Genomic DNA, 21,510 nt, shown 5'->3' with positions numbered 1-21,510 from the left:
GTGTGTGTGTGTGTGAAAAGAAATGCCACCCACACAAAGAGGACATGCAACACAAAGCCATGCGCACTCATACACATGTCACCGGCAATCACCAATAAGACAACATTTGACCACAACCCGACTAAATTACATTTTTGGGTGCACGGATAAGTCAACGCAGAATTACAGCAGATGATTTAACATTTAGTTTAGGGAAACATGACTCTCCAGCCCATTTAGTTTCACCTCACTCTGCAGCATGGCCAGATGCTTTTGATATGTGCATTTGATTTTAAAATCCTAGCCGGCCTTTTGATCACAGAGTAATATCATGGTTCAGACAGTTGGGTGGATTACACTTACATGTAAGAAAAATAAATTTGGTCAGTAGAAGTAAAAATCAGCAAACCTCCACAGAGGAAGCGGAACGAGCCACTATTGCTTAAAACAGTAGAGCGTTTGAAAATGTTAAATATTTCGACAGTTTCTTTTAAAGGAGTAGAGACGATCGTGAGCTCTTTTAAAACACTGAGCAGGTCCATGGCAGGAAAAGACAACTGAGACGGTACTCACCTCCTCTGAGTAGTGATCTGAGGGAAGAGGAGGGTAGTCACACTGTTCTATCTTCTTACAAAGGGAGTAAAGGTTCATCTTATCCCCATAGAACGGGCTCTGTAGAGCTGCCATCTGAAAAGTAAAGATGTGAGGAAAAAGGGAAAGGAGATGGTGAGAAGACACGAGGCCACGGTATAAGAGGGTGAAGTAAAATTCTCAACAGGTGCTACACAGAAAATAATGTGGTGTAGTAAAAGTATTGCCAGCACAGTTTACTGCTATCCAGCTATACGACTAAAAGTTTTGTGTACATACAAGAATATATTTATGTATTTTGAGCAATGGTCTAAAATTCAAGTGAACCAAGATAGAAAATTCCACGAGAGCCTCCCTTAGCGTGTTTATGTGTTTTTTCCTCCAGTTTGCTGGCCCTTTCTGCTGCATTGCTTCGAAAACTTAGAGATGAAAATGAGAGGAAACAAAGATTTGAGGATGGAAAAGAACGAGAGGTGGGGTGCAGGGATGCGGTGGGAGCGAATTTTTCAGTTTGCTGGAGCAGCTCGAAAACTGTATCCTCCTGAAAACAAATGCAAGCAGGCAGAACGGAGGGAGGGCAAATGGGAATGGTAAGGAAGTGTGGAAAGCATGAGACCTTCGCTGGTGAGTGGAAATAGGAGAAAAATCCCCCTCCGCCTCTCTTAGAGTATAAAACATGGCATGCACTTTTGCCAGACTTGTGACTGACTGACTTCCTGTCATTTGAATAGGAGTGTGCCAGGTGAAGCTGACAGCAGACTTGCATTAAAAGCACACTGAAATTCTTTTTTTTTTCTTTCAAAATAAACTGTTGATGCTTATGTGTCAGGCCCAGACACGTCTGAACTTCCTGCCACTATAGAGAAAAAATAATCCTAAATATCCCAGATACTGTTACGGTCACCTTGCACCAAAGACGTCATTCAGAGTCAGAGTCAGGGGGATGGAGGTTGCGGCACCGTGGTCCCACCGATACACACTTGACCTTTCATGACATTTCACCCCATTTTAATAGCATCAAATAACTAATCAAAACTAAATTTGCTGGATGAGCATGTGATAAGAACTATGACAGAAACCTTTTAGAGACATTTTTTTACTTGTACTTTGCCTTTTTAGTGTGGTCAATGTCACATTCACTAACATGGAGGAGGCAGGGTTTATGACCTATACTGCAGCCAGCCACCAGGGGGCGATGGACATCGTCTTAATCGTTGGGGATCTTGTTGAGTGTTTTCAAACTATGGATGTGTTAATTGATAGCAGGGGTACGGTAGAATGAGGAAAAGGAAAAGAAAAAGAAAACAGGAATACAAGTTCATCATAGTGGAAAGATGTCATTTTGTTTATTATTATTTTAATGTTTTTCTGTAAATCCCTGCATTATGAGTGGATAATGTGCAGTATGTGTTTGACAGGCTGCTAATTGGCAGTAGAAAGTAGATGAGAACATCATCTCCACATACGAATCCAAATCGTATTGTTCCATACAGATTAGAGCAGGTTAGTGTGAATGTGCCACCTTCCACAGTATCAGGCCACATACAGAACATTTCTGTGTAAATAGGACCAGAAGGGAAACAGGTGCAGAATAACAGGAGCTGTATCCTGTGCGGAGTATGTGAGCGTTTCTACTGCCACCAGGAACACCAGATGATTTCTCAGCATCCTTTCACAAATGTTTGCCCACGTCTCAGCAACAGGAACCCTTTACCCTTCCTGATCTGATTCCGATAGCTGGTCTGGAATAACGTACTTTAACAGCTGTATGCTACTAACCCTGAATGGAAATGCTTGCTGTGATTGCAATCCTTGTTGTGAGGTTTAGTTCCGGGAAAGGAAATTTCAATTTTATCTGGGTGAAAATAATGTTCTTAAAAGATGTGGTATCGGATCAGTACAGAGATTCACATACTCGCTGATGCCCAACCCAGGATCGGAAGCATTTCCACTGCTGGTATAGGAACATCTCTAGTATACACTTTTATCAGCCAACAAATAAATTGGTCAGTCTCTAGTCAACAGGCCTCTTCATCAGCTCACCTGTTAAGTCAGTTAACAGTTACTTCTACCTAATCTTACCAAGTGGGGGTTTTCTAGCTCTGTTGCCTGTAGCTATCAGGGTAGCAGACGCTGCCCAAAAAGTGCCGAGCACATCTCCAATTTGTAAACAGCTTCTTCATTTTAGTCTTCACTGAAAAATGTGTCAGACATTGATGGTGCAGAGAGAGAAAAGTTCCCGCTCCCTATCGGGCAGATTTTGACAGCGTCTCTGTCACAGCTTCCAGTGGGAAGTCACGATGACAGCAGCATCTCAGCGGGCCATCTCTCTTCTGGACACGATACACTATCGCTCACTCATCCGCTCAGTTAATCAAACACGCGCATTAATATGATACATCCTCACGAAAAACGCATGTGAACAGTAAGTAAAGAGGATTCCCCTCCCTCTCTCCTTGGACACCCTTTCTCCCTCTGCTCCAGCGATTAATACTGAGACTGGCACAGCAGGTGGTTGACAGTGATGAGGGGTGTGTGGAGATGCTCGTTCCTGTGTGTGTCAGCACTGATGCACTTCTACTAGTAACAAAGCCTCATATCTCTCACCCAAGAGTTCACATTTGATTGTACAGTGATTAAGAGACAAACAGATACAGATAAAAAAAACCAATCCTACAGACTTTTAAGGAGACACATTTAGAATTAACATATATGGTATCTGGTGAGACATATGGTGTGCTAGACAAAAACAGCTGCAACAATATTAAAATGCTTAAAAAATATTTAAATATAAACCTCCAGCAATTAAACCAGCAGCTCAATTAAACATCGACCAGGGCCTATGAGCAAATCATCAGTTTGTGAGACGGCGGCCCTCATCACTCTCTAATCTCATTGTCTTTCCACTTTGGCAATTTGTCTGCGTCTTTTACATGTATGGCACCTCCTTTTCAACCTGAGATATTTGTTTTCAATTTATTTGTTTTCAATTTATTTATTTTCAAATTTTTTATTTTCCCGTTTTGCGTATGTTGGAAACATCAACACTCCCACTGGAATATTTCCAGGACATTTTTATAAGTGGCTGGCAGGAAAAGTAACGGAAAATGTCCAGAGTCTTAAAGCATCTTTAGGTAAAATAAACGGGCATTGCACTTCATTTCAGAAACTCATCACCTCGAAGCAACTACACTTAAAGCTTTAAAAATGCGATAACTCGAAAGCGGAGCAAGATTTGTATTAATTTATTTATATTCATAACACTTCAATTATTTTTCAAAAAGACCACATGGGAAAATACTCTGAACCGATTTAAACAAATATTCCTACACCTTTTGGTACTTTATAGGAGGCAGTGTGTATGTGTGTGGGTTGTGTGTCAGGACTGCATAGTGCTTCTCAGAAACTCAGTAAGAGGAAAAGGGGGGAGGGACAGAAACAGAGAGAGAAAAAGAAGAAACCCAGCCAGCTCGAGACACCAGGAGGCAAAGGGTTAAACAAGACCCCATCGTATTTTCATGCATCTTCTGCTTTTGACAGATGAAAAATGTCAACTGTCCTGTTTGTATTTGGGAGTTTTTGCACTATTCATCTGCTTCATTAGTGCCTGCTGCTCCGAGCCCCTGACAGCTGCCGGCCCCCTGCTCTCAGCACGCACGCACGCACACACACACACACACACACACGAGCATGCCCACAGACACACACACTTACTCCTTTTTTCAGACTGTGTCATCGCAGGGTTAGATGATTGACTCACTCTCTGACCTCTGCATCCCTGGTGTGTGATTGTGAGACTGTGTGCGTGTGCGCGCGTGTGTGTGTGTGTGTGTGTGTGTATGGTTCATTGATATTCGAAAGACATACAATGCACACGCATGCCTGCTGTCTGTCTGAGGGGTGTGAGCTGCTGGTGGCAGAACACACCCACCCACGCACACGCACGCACACGCACGCACACGCACGCACACTCCTTTGTTCCTCAGCACATCTTCAGCTGGCCAGGTTGTGCCCTCCTCAGCCCAGGCATGTAAAGCCAGCATCTCTGTCCATGTACAAGGTCTGGATGGGGTCTTCCAGTTTAATTAACACCGATCCATCTCTTTCTCTGTTCCTCTCTCTTCAGTGTCTCTCCCTGTACACCAATTAAAAAAGAGCTACGGAAGGCTCCCGTCTTCTTCCTCTGCCCCCCCCCCCCCCCCCCCCCTTCATCCCAGGAGCCCTTACAGCCTGGGACCAAAGGGCTTCTCATAAGTTCTCAGTTACTCAATTATAAACACACTTACAATTATAGGCATATGCCACATCAAAATAAACATCCAAATGTTAACACACACATACAAGACACATGTATATTTGTATATTTGTATGCATCAGTCTCCCTTTCTCTTTCTATCTCTCTCTCTCTCTCTCTCTCTCTCTCTCACACACACACACGCAAATACACACATAACTATATTACTGTAGAAGTGAGCAAAGCATGACTTTTTCATGTTCTCACTGGTCCTTCATGTGGCGTTATGATGATATATTAATCAAGGCAATAAGTCACAGAGCAGGGACAGTCATTAAAAATATACCTACACCCAGTGGAGTCATCACTTCTCTACTTCAACACACTAAAAAGGGAAGAGGGAAGGAAGAAAGAAAGACAAGAAGAAGAAGAAGAATAGAAGCATGTGGTAAAAGAGCAAGATTGTTCCACGAAGCTGAACTTTTGAGGAAGACTGATAATAAGTGTTTCCCCAGTGTCCCCATCTGAACTGAATGCTGGCCTTTGAAATGTGAAACATAAAAGGAAAAACTTAACAATTTGGGAAACATGTTTATGAGTTAATTGATCCAAATATCGATACCAGTTAGTTGTTAGTTAAATATGAAGCTGCCACCAATTAAGCTTGTAACAGGCTGGCTCTGTCTAAATGTAACAACATCTGCCTAAGAGCTCCTCCAAAACATTGTTTGTTTAATCTGTACCAAAACGGAGACTTAATTAGTTTTGTATTTAATTGACAACAATCGATTGGTCTTGGTCTTTTCATTTAAGTCTCGATCAAAATATGAAACTAAAATAGTCTTTAGTCTTTTAAGACATTGTCATGGTATGAGATTATAGAGGTACAACTGAGTTGAATATTTTGTTATTAATAAAGATAAAATACCATAAAGTAAGTGTTTCTTCAGGATGGGAAGGAGAGAGTGGATAAATAAGAAAGTTTAGGGATCAAAAAATGTATAAAGTGGTAAAAAATAAAATGCTTGAGAAACAGCACAAACGTTGGTTAAATAGTTTGTTGGACATGTCACGGCCAGACACTGATATTGGTCTGAGGAACGTGGGTGTTAACGCATCAAAAGAGGCACACAGTATAAAAAAGGTTAAAGAACAAGCAGGCTTGGTTTGAAAAAAAAAGCTTCTCTTTTAAAAACATGCAGAGACATAGCCACAGGGGCAGCTCATCACATGCAAACCCCAGCTCCTGGGAACCCAGCCTTTTTTGGGTCTCGTAAAACCAACAGCAAAACAAGAGAGGGACACGGGTTGAGGCAGGAAGCAAGGGACATAGGCACAGTGAGAGGTATGGATGAGTGAGTTCCATACAGGAAGGAGACAGATCTTGTAAAGCTTTTCAAGATATTCTACTCCTTTACGAACCTTTATACAACCACCACAGATGCGTACAAAAAGGAGATCAGAGAGTGTGCATGTAATGCACGGAGCCTGAGAATTACTGATGTAAATATATAATAAGACATTTTGATTGTGAGCAAAAGGAGAGACCCCTGCCATCTCTGACTGGCATGCGACCGAAATAATTTCCTTGTCACTCTCGGCGACAACCCTGACGAGTGCAGCATCCCTGTTTACCTCGGTGAGGAGGCACCGGGCAGGGTCAGGTGATGTAATGAGGTTAGACACGAGGAGAAAGGGATCAAACAGAATGGGAGATGAAGACAGACGCAGATACAACGACCAGGTATTGACATATGGACCCTTCGGACCCTTAACCAACCCTCGAGCACAAGAATGAAAACTGCAGGCGCTCTCAAACTGAGCTGTTTCACACATAAGGAACCAAACTCCCTTGGATACAAACGCACATGTTCGTGAATGCACACACGCAAAAACCTCAACACACGAAACCTCGGCCCCCACTGTATGTCCAGAGTGAAATCAATGAGTACCAAAGGGATCAGGCATGGATTTCTATGTGAATTTCTTATGCCTGAAGGTTAAGTGAGGAAAAGGGAGGCATACGGAGGGGAACCCAAAAGAAGGGAGGAGAACAGAGCAGAGGGGAATGGAGGAGAGAGTTTGGGAGAGAAAGAGGCAAGTTTCCTGACACCAAAATGTAGCGCGCAGCCCACTTACCAAGAAGTTGGCAAGCAAGGGTCTGTTCTTCAAAGAGAATATGCATGACGTGGTGAGCACTCCTCTGGTAACAATGAGGCTGTAAAATCTTTATCTCCACAGGCTCCTTGCATGGCTCACCTTGACCTGATGGTTGGAGTTCTGTCTCTGCTCTTGTACCAACAGTACTTTCTCTCTGAATGAACACCCCCCATCTTTCTCTTCGCTCCAGCAATCTATAACCCTGCTCTTGCTATTTGTTATTTTTCCCTTCCACTTCTCACCCTCTGTTCCCCGTCTGTCTAACCTTCCATCTGCTCTTTCTTCTCATTCTCTCTTAGGACTAAGCCCTCACCCTCCACTAGCTTCCTATATTGTTCCTGTATAGATTCCTAAACTTTTTCACCTTATATCTTCATTCACAGTCCTCTGACCTCCTCAGGGATTAATAGGTTTCCCTCCATCTTTTCACGTTTGCTCTCCATAGCTCTCTCCTTTGCTCTCCTCATTTCTGGTCTGCATCTTGGCTTTTCTCAGTGTTTCGTCTAGACTGTGACCCCTAGCAGTTCTCCTGTGGTGAAAGGTATAACAGATCAATGCACCGCACCGCGACTGAAACTGTAAAACAATCAATGCTAAGGCTCCACATGCAGCACCATGACAATTTCAAACTGAGCAGCTTCCCCGACAAAATATTGGAAGAATTTGGGAAAATGTCAAAAAACAACAAAGCCCAATGTCTGATGTTTAAAATGAGAAATACCGCCCTGCAGCTGTATCCCTCTGTCCGACCAGGGCAGATTCAGTCCCTCCAGGTGATCCTAACATGTCGCATGAACAATAATGACGTCACCATGACCTTTGACCACTGAAATCTAATTAGTTTGGGTTTGAGTCCAAGTGAACACTGGTTAGAAATTTGAACAAATTACTGAAAAATAAAGATGAGATATCGAGAACAAAAGGCCAAAAACATGTTGTGAGGCCACCGTGACTTTGACTCATAACCACCAAAATCGAATCAATTCATCTGTGAGTCCAAGTGAACATTTGTACTAAATTTGAAATAAATCCTAGGAAGTGTTTCTGAGATAACATGTTCACAAGGCAGTAACTGGGATTTTTTAATTAGTTTTTAAATAAACCTTGATCATCATAATACTTACACCTGACTCAGTGAAAAATAAACCCATCTCATCCTTACAGCATCACCCACAACGGAATGACCTCAATTTATCAAAATTAATTGGTGCTTGTGTGGTTACACAATCATGACAGCTACATAAGCTACACAACTGGAGCAATGTAACAAAGAAATCAGATTTGTATTAACAGCTCAAGTAGCATCTTCTGTGCAAAACACACAAGTGCACCACAAATGAAAAGTACAAAAACAGACTGTGACCTGCAGCACCCACCGCTGTAAGCCAACCACAGCCGTGCATTACCATAGTGCATTGTGGGGAACTAATTAGCATGAAGGACTGTGGTCTCTGAGCAACCATGACCTGCAAGCTGAGCTCAAAACTTCTTCCTTGCGTTCTCTCCACCTCTATGCCTGAGGCGCTGTAGAGAAGGTGCAGTCACCGGTGCGTTGAAATGCAGCCCAAGTGATCAGCAGCTCAGGGGAGTTGGGAGAGAGGAGGAGAGGAAAATGTGGGTGTTTCCTTGCCCGGCAGTGTGTCTCTGACTTCGTGCTTGTCTGTTTGTATTCAGTGCATGCGAGGGTTGGCAAGGTGAAAAATCAGATTGACTGCTATCATTCATGTCCATCATTATTCAGCTCCTCACTCTCCCCTCTTTGTTCCCTGCGCTGTGTGCTCCTCCCGGGCTTGTCTGCTCTCAGTGTGGTCTGCAGCCCTGTGGTGGTTTACTCCTGACTAATCAAACTAGTCAGTGTCACTGGGCAGCCTTATCTAAAACACATGGCCATGTCAGTTCTCTTCACTCAACAGCTTTTCAACATTGAGCAGGTACCTTGACTAAAAAACTCGGTCTCAGAGTTGAGCCAGGGACAGAAGCGAGGAACACGAGGGATATGAGGTAAAGAATTATGACACAGCATTCAAAATTTTAAATTATTAAACTGTGACAAAAGAGCGTGCATTGTTTTCCTTTGCATGTCTAGCGATGCTCATTGTAAATACAGCACCTCTCTGGGGGGAAGCGTAAATATCTGTATATATTTTATTATAGTACTCCATTATATGTGGGATTGAGGATGGTTTGTTTGTTTGTGTGTGTGTGTCCCAGCCGCTGTGTTCTCACGTCACTCCTGCAGTCGACTGCAGGGTGACAGTATGTGCACATATTCCCATAGTTTACCTCATAGAGCAGACATCCTAGCGACCAGATGTCAGATTTGAAGTTGTATCCGTTTTCATGTATCCTCTCCGGTGACATGTAGTAAGGAGTACCCACTGGAACACAGACAAAGGGGGGAAGGAGGGGGGGGAGGCGGAAGGTGGGGGGGGGGGAAAGGACAGAAGGAGATAGAAGGAGGCAGAAGAGAACAAGACAAAAAGAGAGAGTGAGTGTTAACACTTTGCATTGCAAACCCATGCCCCCCCCCCCCCCCAGTTCATCAGCATCACTGACACAGCTCACACAGCACAGAGGAGCGGGCGAGGAACGGAGGTGTAGTCTCAAACTGTGACACATTCAGGGGCTGCAATACTTACCGTTTTTTTTGTAATAGCACAAAAACCATAACAAGACCGACGTAAAAGTGGATTCCCTCTGTTAATTCTAGGTAAGATCAAATTTAATAAGGTTACATTTCATCATGTACACCCATATACAGTGCATGCAATTGTGCAAGTACCACAAAGTTGCAAACATATGTACAGCAGACATACACGCACACACAAAATACACATAAATCAGTTTTGATTACTGGAGCTCGGTAATGATCTGAAACAGTAGTCAGTGAATATGCCCGGGGAGCAGTGGTGGAAACTTAAAAGTTGGCCACTTTCTGGTTCTGGTTTTGAAACTCAAGAATCCCAAACTGCCATGGCGACTGGCAGAGTGCCAATGAATCAGATCTTCATCCGAACGGACACGACAAGGAACCCCAGCTCTCAACATCACATCCATAGTGCACCGCAGGAAGCTTTGGAGATTTGCTGCTTTCTTAGCTGAATATGACCAGATGCTTTTTTCCCCCTGCATTTGCTTTCTGTTTATTGTGATTTCCCATGTAAAAGTCAACCAAGCACATCCAGCAGAGGTTCTACATTAATCGCATAGGATTTAAGGATGGAAATCTTAGGAGCCCTTTAACCTGTGCTTAGCAGCTCTCAGGCTTCTCTCTCCAAACCCTCTCAAACAAACGTGTGAATCGAGGGCTTACTGAAATATAATGACGACAGCTGCTCAGACACTGCTGTACAACTTCCATCAGCAGCATTGCAGCATGCAGAGTGTGTAGGCTGTGTCTCTTATGCTTTAAATGTCAAAATAATCAACATCTTCGAGCATTATCCTTAAAATCCACACTGATTATTAACCTTGTATATTTGAGAAAGATAACCTCACACTGTTCCCTGTTAATTACTCAAATTTTCTGCTAATTTAAAATTCTGTGTGTCCGGTGCTGTACAATAATTCTCAGCCTTTCAGTCCAATCAACACCAGCTAATTTTGAGGGTGCACATACTAGTTACATTTATTTGTGAAGTAACTAATGGATTTAAATCTTAAATAGCACTTAACACCACAGAATGAAAGGGAAAACAATGGACTTCTTCATAAATCTGCTGTACATTTGAGATCAAACACAATTTCAATTTAAAAGCAGTGTATTTTTAATTTAATCTCTTTACAAAAATATTTTTTTTACCCAAACAGAGTCTTCCCCCTGACCTATATACAAAGAGTGTTGTGATGAGTTTTGATAGAGGGAAACTGATGGTTGTTGCATTTACAATACACACAAACAGTTGCAGTGAGCTGGGTAGGTGAGTACAGCTCTCAAGTGGCACTCCGGAGAAAAGTCAGCTTGCAGTAATATAGAAGGGAAAAAAAATTCCACACACACACACACACACACACACACACACACACACACACACACACACACACACACACACACACACACACACACACACACACACACACACACACACACACACACACACACACACACACACACACACACACACACACACCTCCAGAGCCGCTCTGCACATTAACAGGTTGGAGGAAACTGAACTGATGTAATTGCAATTAACAGAACTAATACAGAGGGGGTATTAGATTTGAAGTCTATGGGAAATGAAATGAAAGCTAGCACTTTTAATTTTGGTGCACATCTAATTGAGTTGAAAAAAAACATGCTTTTATCTTAAATGTGCGGTTTTGAATAATGAAGTGTTACCTGTCATTCCAAAAATAATCAGCATCTGCACAGCCAGAAGCAAGAGAGAGCACGCAGAAGAATAAACAGGGGACTGGGGATTGCCATTTTAATTGGTCATCAGGTTTGTACTGTGGTTTTTGTGTGAGAGTGTGAGAGTGTGTGAGTGTGTGTGTGTGTGTGTGTGTGTGTGTGTGTGTGTGTGTGTGTGTGTGTGTGTGTGTGTGTGTGTGTGTGTGTGTGTTCGCTGTGAGATCTCATGGTACGGTCTGAACAAGCTCCCCTAACATTCATTATTAGTTGATTAAAAAGAATCAGCCTCTCTTATGCTAATAGTAGCATAAAAAAAAAGGCAGCAGCGCCCGACTGGCTCCTTCAGCATGCTAAATTAAGGGTACATTACTTATTCATGCAAATAAATTGAAAGTCATGTTGGGATTGATTTCCATTATTGTGAATGTCCATGACAACACTGTATTCTCTGTGTAACAGGGTAAGCGTTACTGTATAGGAGGTGAGATCCTATCCAGTGTAAAGAACCCTGCTCTTGTGAAAATTAACCAGTGCTGTCGTTTAAAATACATTTATTGATATAATTGCACAGACTTGCTGCAATTTCCTGTACACTTAAAGCCTTAAATGGACTATTTAAACACAGTGAAGCATTTCGTGCATAGTACTCATTAAATGTGTTAACCTTCCCTAATCTGTGATCCATTACCAGTTTTACATTTGTGTGTTTTTAACAGGGACGAGACTCTGCTGCTGTTTAAGTGGCTGATAGAATTTGTTCGGCGTTTCCCGTGAAGGATCTACATGAACAATCCGCCCAAGAAGATTTAGACCCGTCCAGGAAGGTGAAATCACTCGGTTTAAATTAAAATCGTACAATTTGAAAGCCTTATTTTTGGCCACACACTTGTTTGAATTATGTGCTGCAGTAACCAGGTGGGGACTAGACGCTTTTCTGTGTGCAACCGCCAAACTAGCGTCTACCGTCTGGATGTAAGGTGTTTAGTGGATGTCTGTGAATATTAATTACAGATGACCTAGGTTATACACGCTCCCTCCCTGAACTGCATGAATCTCTACATGCACATCAGTCAGGATAAATTCTCAATCTGTAGAAACACGGTTCTGATTCAGAGCAGGAGTTTGGAAACTGCCACTCGAGCGTGTTTTAACAGACAAAAGATTTCAACTATAAGTCAGGAGCACAGCCAGAAACGATTTATCCTCATAGTCAGGGGATGTTTTCTGTATTTTCTTATAATCCAATTATGTTTTTCTTGGTTTTCTATACGTCTTGGTGAGCCCTCACTCCCTCTTTGGTCCTCCACCTACGCCTCTTCGTTTCATGACTCGCTTGTTTGGCTTTATAAGTTAATAAAGTCTTCATATACACATTGAAACAGTCATAATATATTTTTTCAACACATGCCTCTCCTACTTCTGTCTGCTTCCATTTTGTTCGCTCTCCTCCTCTTTTCCTCCCTTTCCCCCGGTACTCATCTTTAACACCTTTCTCATTACAGGTGTTAATTATAGGTTTATTATACTACTTATTACTGCCAATTGGCTGGTCTCTCTTTTCTCTAATGATTGCATTAGCTTTCCTGTTACTTCTCTTCTTTTGTTCTTTTTTGCTTTAATCCAACTCCTTCCATAACCCTACATCCTCAACACTGGAAAGCATAACGTGTGTAGTGGGTGTCTTTTGCATGCTTGTGTTTATTTTTGTCTTATGTCCCAAGTGGATATGTATGATGTATATATGATGATGACTCTATGTGAATGGTTATCTGCTCTTTCATATGTGTGTTCTTTCGTTCAAACCCACGTGGATGTACATCTCAACATTCATCTGTATAGGAGACAAAGAGTGTGTGTGTGTGTGTGTGAGAGTCTGAGTGTCTGCAGGCTGCTGAGCAGCTGAGTTGAAAGCCTAGGAGCTGACAGGCTGTATGCCTGGACCTCCATCTCAGCTCCACCACCCTGCTCTACTGTTCAGCTGGGTGGCTGGGCTCATTACAGACTCACGCTGGCACGTGATTGGGCATGCGAGTACACTTGTGTGTGCGTGCATGCACACAAGCGAACGTACACGCACTCTTCCTTTCTATCCCTCTCTCTCACTCATGTTTTCCCTTTTCTCCTCCATTTTTCCTGTCACATTGTCATATTCTCTCCTCTTACACTGCTGCAAACTTTTTTTCCTTTCTCTTTGCTTTGTTTTTGTCTCCCCTTCTTTTCATTGTCACTCTGTCACGTTCTCCTCTCTCGCACCCGGCACTCTCTGCCTTTCTTTTTTGGTTTCTTTGTCACTCGTTCTTTTTCTTATGCACCTTTCTTTTTCTGACATATTGCTTTTCTCCCCTCTCTCTCTATTTCTCTCTCTGTGTGATGTCCTCCATTCTCCAACTCTAGTTTTCTCACACCTTCTCTCTCTTTCTCCTCCACCTTTGTCTTTCTCTTTGACTAAAAGTCAAGGCGCCAGAGGGAGGGACAGAGGGGAGGAGAAGTGAGGATGAGCAAAATGAAGAAATAGCAGCAGGAGAGAAGGAAAGGTGACAAAGAAAGAGAGGAGATCAGCTGTTTAAAACACACTGCAAGAAATGTCAAGTGGAAAGCCAGTGACGCACTCAGAATGTTGACAGGTCACAATAACCTAGGACATCATCCGTCTCGACAGTACAAGATCATCTTGGAAAACATTCTACCAAGCATCCTTGTTTGGTTAAAATATTCTTAAAAGAATACAAAGTACTGTAGTGACATAAGGACAATTCAAATTCATCTTTGAAAATAACATATGCATTCTCGTCATGCTTATGATATCATGTCAAATGCATCTACATATAAAAGAAAAATGATTTCCCTCTTCACTGGAAGAAATATTACACTGTGAGCTGTGTAGATTAACAAATCAGTTTTGTTTGCTAGGAATTAATGAGTGGAGTATTCCAGTTGACCCCTCAGCTTGTGGGGCTGCCTATCCTCCGTCAGCCTAAAGAGGGTGCTGCGGACCCAACGTTTAATGAGCAATCACAGGCACGTTTCACCCCGCTCTGCCAGCACTGCAGGCTGCTTAGCTGATCGAGCTTCTGCTGAGTTCATCATGTGATTCACACTTTCAAAGGCTGGGCTGCGTCTGTACAGGGGCTGCATATAGCGCGCCGCTTGTGGTAATAACAGCGTGAAATAGGGAAGCAAGACAGTGCGAATGACAGCGTATATCTTTGTGGATATATTTTCTATATTTTCCCGTTCTTGCTAAAAGAGTTGGAATTGGGGGAATTACATTTTTGTGCTATGAGTATAATATTACTTTTATTATTTCATGTACAATATCAGTTCCATTATTATCTTGTACAATAATATATTAATATCATATGCAATATGACGTTTATTATCATGTGCAATACTTCTCATGTCATTTCAATTACTACTTTTCTATATGTATATTTTTGTACCTTATATTTCTTGTAGTGTTTTATATTTAGACATATTTTCTATACTTATTTTTTAACACTATGACATCATTCTTTGTGATTGTAACTTTGGAGCAAGGTTTGGCACAGGAATTTCATTCAGATTAACAGAGGTCCATCTTATCTTATCTTAATCAATGATTGAAAGGGTAAAATACAGAAAATTCGGCTTGTGTCCTGGCATTTTTCACTCTCTCTTCCATCAAGGACAGTCTTCGGATATCCCTACATTCTCAAAACACATCAGTGGTTTAAAATTGTTCCTTGGAAAACATCCTAATTTACAGGCTTGAACAGTAACCAGAACATTGAGCTTTTAGTGTTTTTCTTGATTTCTTCTATCTTCTAGTTCATAACAAAATAGCGAATATGCTCCGACTCTTTCTTGACTTTGCAGCATATGCACAGTTAATCACCAGAAAAGGTGCTGGAGCACTGAAACAATCAGGCACAGTGGTAAAGGCTGGTAGGAACAGACAGTTAACAAATTGTTAAAAAGGCAAGCTTGTGTTTTGAACACTGCTACACCCATGAAGCGAGGGAGATGAGTGTGTGCATTTGTGTTAAAGCCAGTGTTGTGTGGTAAGTGCGATAAGATACATGTTTTCCCTGACAAGACAAAGCTAGAAGTGGTAGAGATGTCTGTGTATAATATTTTAAAATCAAGAATTACTAAGTGTTATTTTACTCTCCTCTTGATCCAAAAGATTTATAGAATTGTCCTGGAACACCATAAACATCAAAGAATGTATTTTAAACATGTGGTACCATTCAATCTGTCAGTTTGTACAGTCTTAGGTTCAGCAAATTCCTTTTTTTTTGTTACGTCTTAGTTATTGTGGCAATTTTGGGCAAAAATGTTCACTTCTCTGTAACAAAAAAAAACAGTGTTATATGATTTTATTTCCTACGAGTGACAAACACACCCGAGCACTGCCAACAATAACCCTGATTGTAAAGTTGGCCGGCTTGTTTTATGGCACACAGTCACAATCAGAGCTGTGTTTCAACCCGCCTCTGCCCACTCTTCATCTGTGTTAGGGTTAAAGGTCAAGGCAACAGGAAGTGGCTAAGTGGCCTATGAAGGGGGTGGGCACAGCCCTGGCCAGGCAGCATGACTGTATGACACATGGCTCTGGGCTCACCATGCCTAATGAAACACATCCAACATTGGGTGATTACTGGGGGCCGCTCTCGCTCTCTCTCTCTTTCAGTGCGTCTGTGTGTGTGTGTGTGTGTGTGTGTGTGTGTGTGTGTGTGTGTGTGTGTGTGTGTGTGTGTGTGTGTGTGTGTGTGTGTGTGTGTGTGTGTGTGTGTGTGTGTGTAGACTGTTGGAAAAATACCTAGCGAATGAGCGGCAGTTGTTTTGGAGCTGAAGAATCGTCCCAGTCCCAAGTCTCCTAGTTTCACTACTCCTGTGGCTGTGATGAAAACATTGGCTGGCTTGATATCTGCGGAAGAGAAGTGTGGAGAGGAGTCAGTAAAAGTGAAAAGGAAGGCATTTATGAACTGGTTGAGTTTAACTCAGACTCACTGTTTAAGGGCCTAATATAAATTATATATTAGTAACAGAATCAGCAACAACACCTGTGGTGGGGATATAACATAGTAAACAAAAAACTGCATCTCCTCTTTGCCCAGAAATCATGTCAGCGTTACGGAAATAATGTACACAATTAAATATTAATCTAAGGTATTTTTGGGTGTTAGCATCCGATTTCTGTTGCTTTTTCAAACTTAATGTTAATGTGACACGCATCAGCCTTTGAAATTTACTGCTCCCGTATAATTGTAAGCGGCTTTTGAATAGGCGGTCTCTGTTAAGTGGTCATTAAAACTCCGAGCTCAGGGTTCATTAGTGTCCCTGTGCCCTAATCAGAGTCAGTCCAACGGAAGTACATCACCTGTAGCTGTTTTTGTGTGTGTGCGTGTGTGTGTGTGTGTGTGTGTGTCTGTAGCAGCAGCCTATGTACATGAATCTGGGACTTGACTTGACCAGGCCCTATTGAAAGCATGTGGGGCCATAAACACTGTGTTCTCTGGTCTACGTGTTGTTTAAGAGCTTCACTTAAACTTTCTGTCATATGCAACAAGGTCATTCACAGTAAAGAAAACCCAGATCGAAATACAGACATGATGTTCTGTTTTCGGTCATTTTCCTTTTCTGGACCATGGTCTGAGTGTTAATGTGACTAGAGATTGTGTTTAATCCAAATATCGGGAAATGATATGCTTCAATTTATTAAAAATGCCAACATTATGCTTTTCAGGTTTCGCCCCTTCCTTTAGTGTGTTATATGTTTGTTATGCATGTAACAGGTCTGCTAAGTTACAAAAGCCAGAGTCCTTCTCTTCCACAGAAAACACTGCTCCTTAAGAGCCTGAAACGCTAATATTTTCTTATAAACCTGGAAATAATTAAGAAGCTTGAGTATTAAAAATCATTGAAAAACATAAGACTTTTTTCATGCGCAATAAAGAAGAAACATTAAAGATTCAGGAAGAATAAAAGTTACAACACCATCAAGAGATCAATACATCAGTCTTCATTCCCTGAGAGAAAGAAATCTCTCTCGTCACAGATACAGATAAATAAAGAATTCAAGACAGCAATCAGCTGTCAAAAGAGGCCTGTCTTGTAGTGGTCTCAGAGGACGAGTAGCAGTTTCTAAACGGCTTCTCAGCCGGGAAACAAGGCCAAACATTTGGTGTGGGCTAAGAAGTACTGGCATTTCACTGTGGATGACTGAAAAAAATAAAGTCCTATTTACTGATGAATCCAAGTTTGAAATTGCAGGCAGCAACAGAGGAGTGTGTAAAGGAGACAAACATGAGAAAGAAAGATACCTCAGTGTATTAGACTGACTGCGAAACATGATGGAGGGAATATTCAAGTCCGATGGTGTTTCGCCTACGCTGGAGTCAGAGACCTGCACCGAATCGACTACACTCTGACCAAAGAGAGGTACCACTTCATTCTTCAGACACATGCTATACTCTGTGGTTTGCATATTTGTGGAGAGAGCAGCAGGACAAAGACACCGAACACACCTCAAAGCTACAAACTGCCAGAACTACATGAAGACCAAGGAGTCCTGACTGTCATTGCCTTTATTCCACAGTCACCTGACCTCTATCCCTGAGTCTTCTGTGGCATCACTAGAAGGTCATTGGGACATTGTGAAATGTTTCAGGGACACAATGAGGCATCAAATTCCAAATTCAAAGATTTTCAGAAATGTATGTCCATTTGTTCAAAGATTCAATGTTTTACTTAAATTGTTAAGCTCATGCAAACATTGAAAAAATGAAAATGCAAAATTCACAAATGCAGCAAATGAAAGAGTATTATCTTTAATAGTGGTTTTGAACTTTTTTACCCCACTGTATATATTAAATAAAACACAATATATTTTCAAGGGCTAATGTAAGAGTTCATATCTTTAACTTAATTTTGCCAGTACTTCTGCTTCTGTGTTTTCTTTTCCACAAAATTCATAGGAGGTGAGAACAGATCTGAGCAGCTGCAGCATTTCTACAAGTCTCTGCATTCAAAATACATAATCCAATACTACTGAAACATTTTTACATTCATGGAGGCTCAATTTATAAGCACAACCTGGTTCAGGTTTGAGAGATTCTATATATTTCAATAAATCTATGTCTTGGTATGTGTGTGGGTGTATGTCTATGTCCAGTGTGTGTGTGTGTGTGTGTGTGTGTGTGTGTGTGTGTGTGTGTGTGTGTGTGTGTGTGTGTGTGTGTGTGTGTGTGTGTGTGTGTGTGTGTGTGTGTGTGTGTGTGTGTGTGTGTGTGTGTGTGTGTGAACACTACCTCTGTGCATGACCCTCCGGGAGTGCATATGTTCGAGCGCACTGCAGAGTTGGACGAAGTACTTCCAAACCGTTCTCTCTGGGATAAGCCTCCTCTGCTTCTTAAAGTGCTGAAAAGTAAGAGAGATAATCCTTTATTAGTCCCACAATGGGGAAATTTGCAATGCACGCACACATAGACAAAGGCAGGAAGACACACAGAAAACCAAAGTATCATTAGAATACCTGAAAGAAAAAACACATAAAATACTTTAATAGGGATGGTAAAAGGTCTTGTGTGGCACGGAATACAATTTTAAGATTGTAGCAAAAGTTTTTATGTCTGCGTGCGTTTGTGCAGCATCAATCCCCGGCCTCAGTTCTCAGCTCTGTGACTCCACTCCTAATGCAACCCAGACCCCTCTCCTCTTGCTCGGTCCTTTTTCCTAACCAAGCTCCATCTCATTTTCTCTATGGCCTACAATGAGAAGCACATGAATTCCATGAGAACAGAGAGAAGAAATTTGTGGTACCTTCCAAAAGTCTCCCATCTGGCACACAGCAGCTCTTTTGTTAAGTGCAGGTTTGTGGGACGAGGGTTCCAGTTGTTTTCAGTTTATTTATTTATTTATTTCGGGGGGTTGTTCTGGATCATTTAGACTCTGGTCCCTCCCCAGAAAAGCCACACTGATGACAGAGCTTAAACTTGGACATCTTGGCTTTTTGATCCACAAAGACAAAAATCATTAAATGACAATTAGAACTCCTCCCCATAGCTGTGTCTAAGTCTAAGAAGATGTAGGAAATACGGCTACTGGCAGGATTTTACAGGGTGTCTTCGTGGGTCCATTTGCAGGACGGAAAAGCCTCAACTTGAGCAAGCTTCGATTACAGTCCTGCACATGGCAATTACAGTTTAAACATTTAGCAGAGACTCCTACAAAAATGTATAACAAGACCAACAGTACATTAAGTACAATATCAGAGAGGACACTACATAAATCACACTTACGACAGAGTAACTGTGTATGTGCATGTTTATATTTAGTTGTAGTTGTATCTTATAAAACTACGGATATCATTTTGACAGAGCATGTGTGTGATTAATAAGAATAAGAGAAAAGAAAGAAACAGATAGAAAGAATGATGAGGTGATGGCACATTATGAAGAATCAGTAGGTAAAGGATGTCGACGATGGTAAGAGGTACAGAAAACGAGGGATGGTGTGCATGAAAGAGAGGGATAGAGATAGATGGAGGGATAGACCTTGGCCTACATCGAAACAAAGCGTCAGTGAGGAGCCATTCTTCCCTTGCCCTCCCATTTCCATATCAGAGGACTGTTTGATGTCAATGGGGGAGCACACCAACACCACCACCACCACCCTCTTCTCCGTGCCTTTAACAGCAAACACTGCACATGCAATATTCTGTAAGTGCATGCAAATCAAGGACCATTTGATTTCATTTGAATTCTGAGATGGTCAGAGAGAGTAATAGAGAATGAGGGAGGAATAGAGAAAGGAGGAGAGAGCAGCAAGGAAGACGAGAAATCAAAAAGAATAAAAAAATTTAAATTCATGCATCGGGGGGGGGGTCTGTTTTACATATGGAAAACTGTACGAATGTGTTTACTTCCCATTACAGCCAAAGAAGTGGGGCTAAGCCCTGGCATGCACCTCTGGACTGCCACTGTTACATTAGGAAAACAAATCATTTAGAGCGGTGCAGGAGACAAATGCACATGTGCCCTGTGTGTTGTCAGCAGCCATAAGGAGAAGGCACAGTCTGAATGCTCCCAGCATCCTCGGGAGCTTGGCTAAGATAGTGACGCTCAGTGGTTTGTTACCTTACCTCCTCAAACTGCCATGTTATGTCTTTGTAAAGTGAATCTCTGAACATTTGTGTGGGTGTCTCCATGGCCGTGTCTGCACATACCTTGGAGTAAGGCATGGCATATGTACACTATGTGTTCAGTTTGTAGGTGTACGTCGGCACTGGATATATACCAGTGTGTGTATGTGTGTGCTGAGCCTGCCATGTTCACTCTCTTGTACCGCTAATCCTCGCCTCTCCTAATTTGCTGTGTTGAACTATGCGGATGTGGAGCTGCTGAGTATGACTGCAAACAGCTTGTCGAGCTGTGCCGATACAACACTGCGGCATCATTTATGCATGGGAGAAGACCAGGGTTTTTACATGCACACCATTAATTTGCTATACTGGCAGGATTTTATCATAACTCTGGATTTTGGTCGAACTACAAAAACGAATAACAGGATGAGCCGGGGATGGAATCGCTGCCACTTTTCAACAATAATGTTGCTTCTTCTGCTCCAATTTCAACAGCAACATATCTGAACTAAAAGAAATTAGATTGAGGTCAACTCTGTTCACCTATGTGGCTCAAAGTCAGACATGATGTACTTTATTCAACCATACATATGCTTTTATATTGACTAAGTGTTATTTTAATGGTTAAAGCTAGTGAAATTAGTGCATCTCCTTTATGAAGAATATCAAACTATGATGAATAGCTGGGAAAATTTATTCTAAAAACCTGTGGTCAGTATTTATAGGAAAAAATAAATCAAAAAAAATTTGAAAACCTCAAGTTTTCCCACATTTTCATTAAAATATTACCAAACTTCAACTTCAGGATTATATATGTAAAGATATGACGAAAAGTCTAAGATTTAAGCCAGATAAGTTATCTTGGGTAATTGTTTACACACCCCCCACATACAAAAATATGCTGTAACTTCAGAACAATTAATCACAGTTTGATTTTTAACAACTTCCCTTTCCCAGTCGAGGCACATGTCACCGCAGACTTTCGGGATTAAAGGAGTTTGCAGGAGGCCTTATATTATTTGGCTTTGGTTTTATTGTGGAGTGGATGATTCACCGTGACTCAGTGTCCAG

The 21,510-nt window shown here is 41.7% G+C and overlaps 1 protein-coding gene across 5 annotated transcripts in view; it reads right to left on the bottom strand.

Moving 5' to 3' along the window:
* The window catches only part of nek7 (NIMA-related kinase 7), a 66,828-nt gene that overhangs the window by 2,573 nt on the left and 42,745 nt on the right, over positions 1-21,510 (bottom strand). For all 5 annotated transcript variants that reach the window (XM_034582380.1, XM_034582379.1, XM_034582378.1 and 2 more), the window contains 4 exons: positions 18,608-18,716; positions 16,117-16,224; positions 9,248-9,342; positions 553-666 (listed from right to left, as the gene is read on the bottom strand). In XM_034582380.1, coding sequence (XP_034438271.1) covers positions 553-666; positions 9,248-9,342; positions 16,117-16,224; positions 18,608-18,716 — 426 coding nt within the window. The remainder of the gene's footprint in view (positions 1-552; positions 667-9,247; positions 9,343-16,116; positions 16,225-18,607; positions 18,717-21,510) is intronic.

The sequence above is a fragment of the Hippoglossus hippoglossus genome, chromosome 4, assembly GCF_009819705.1.
Source record: "Hippoglossus hippoglossus isolate fHipHip1 chromosome 4, fHipHip1.pri, whole genome shotgun sequence".
NCBI classification, from domain to species: Eukaryota; Metazoa; Chordata; class Actinopteri; order Pleuronectiformes; family Pleuronectidae; genus Hippoglossus; species Hippoglossus hippoglossus.
The sequence above is the reverse complement of the archived record's forward strand: the minus strand, read 5'-3'. Positions and strand labels throughout refer to the sequence as shown.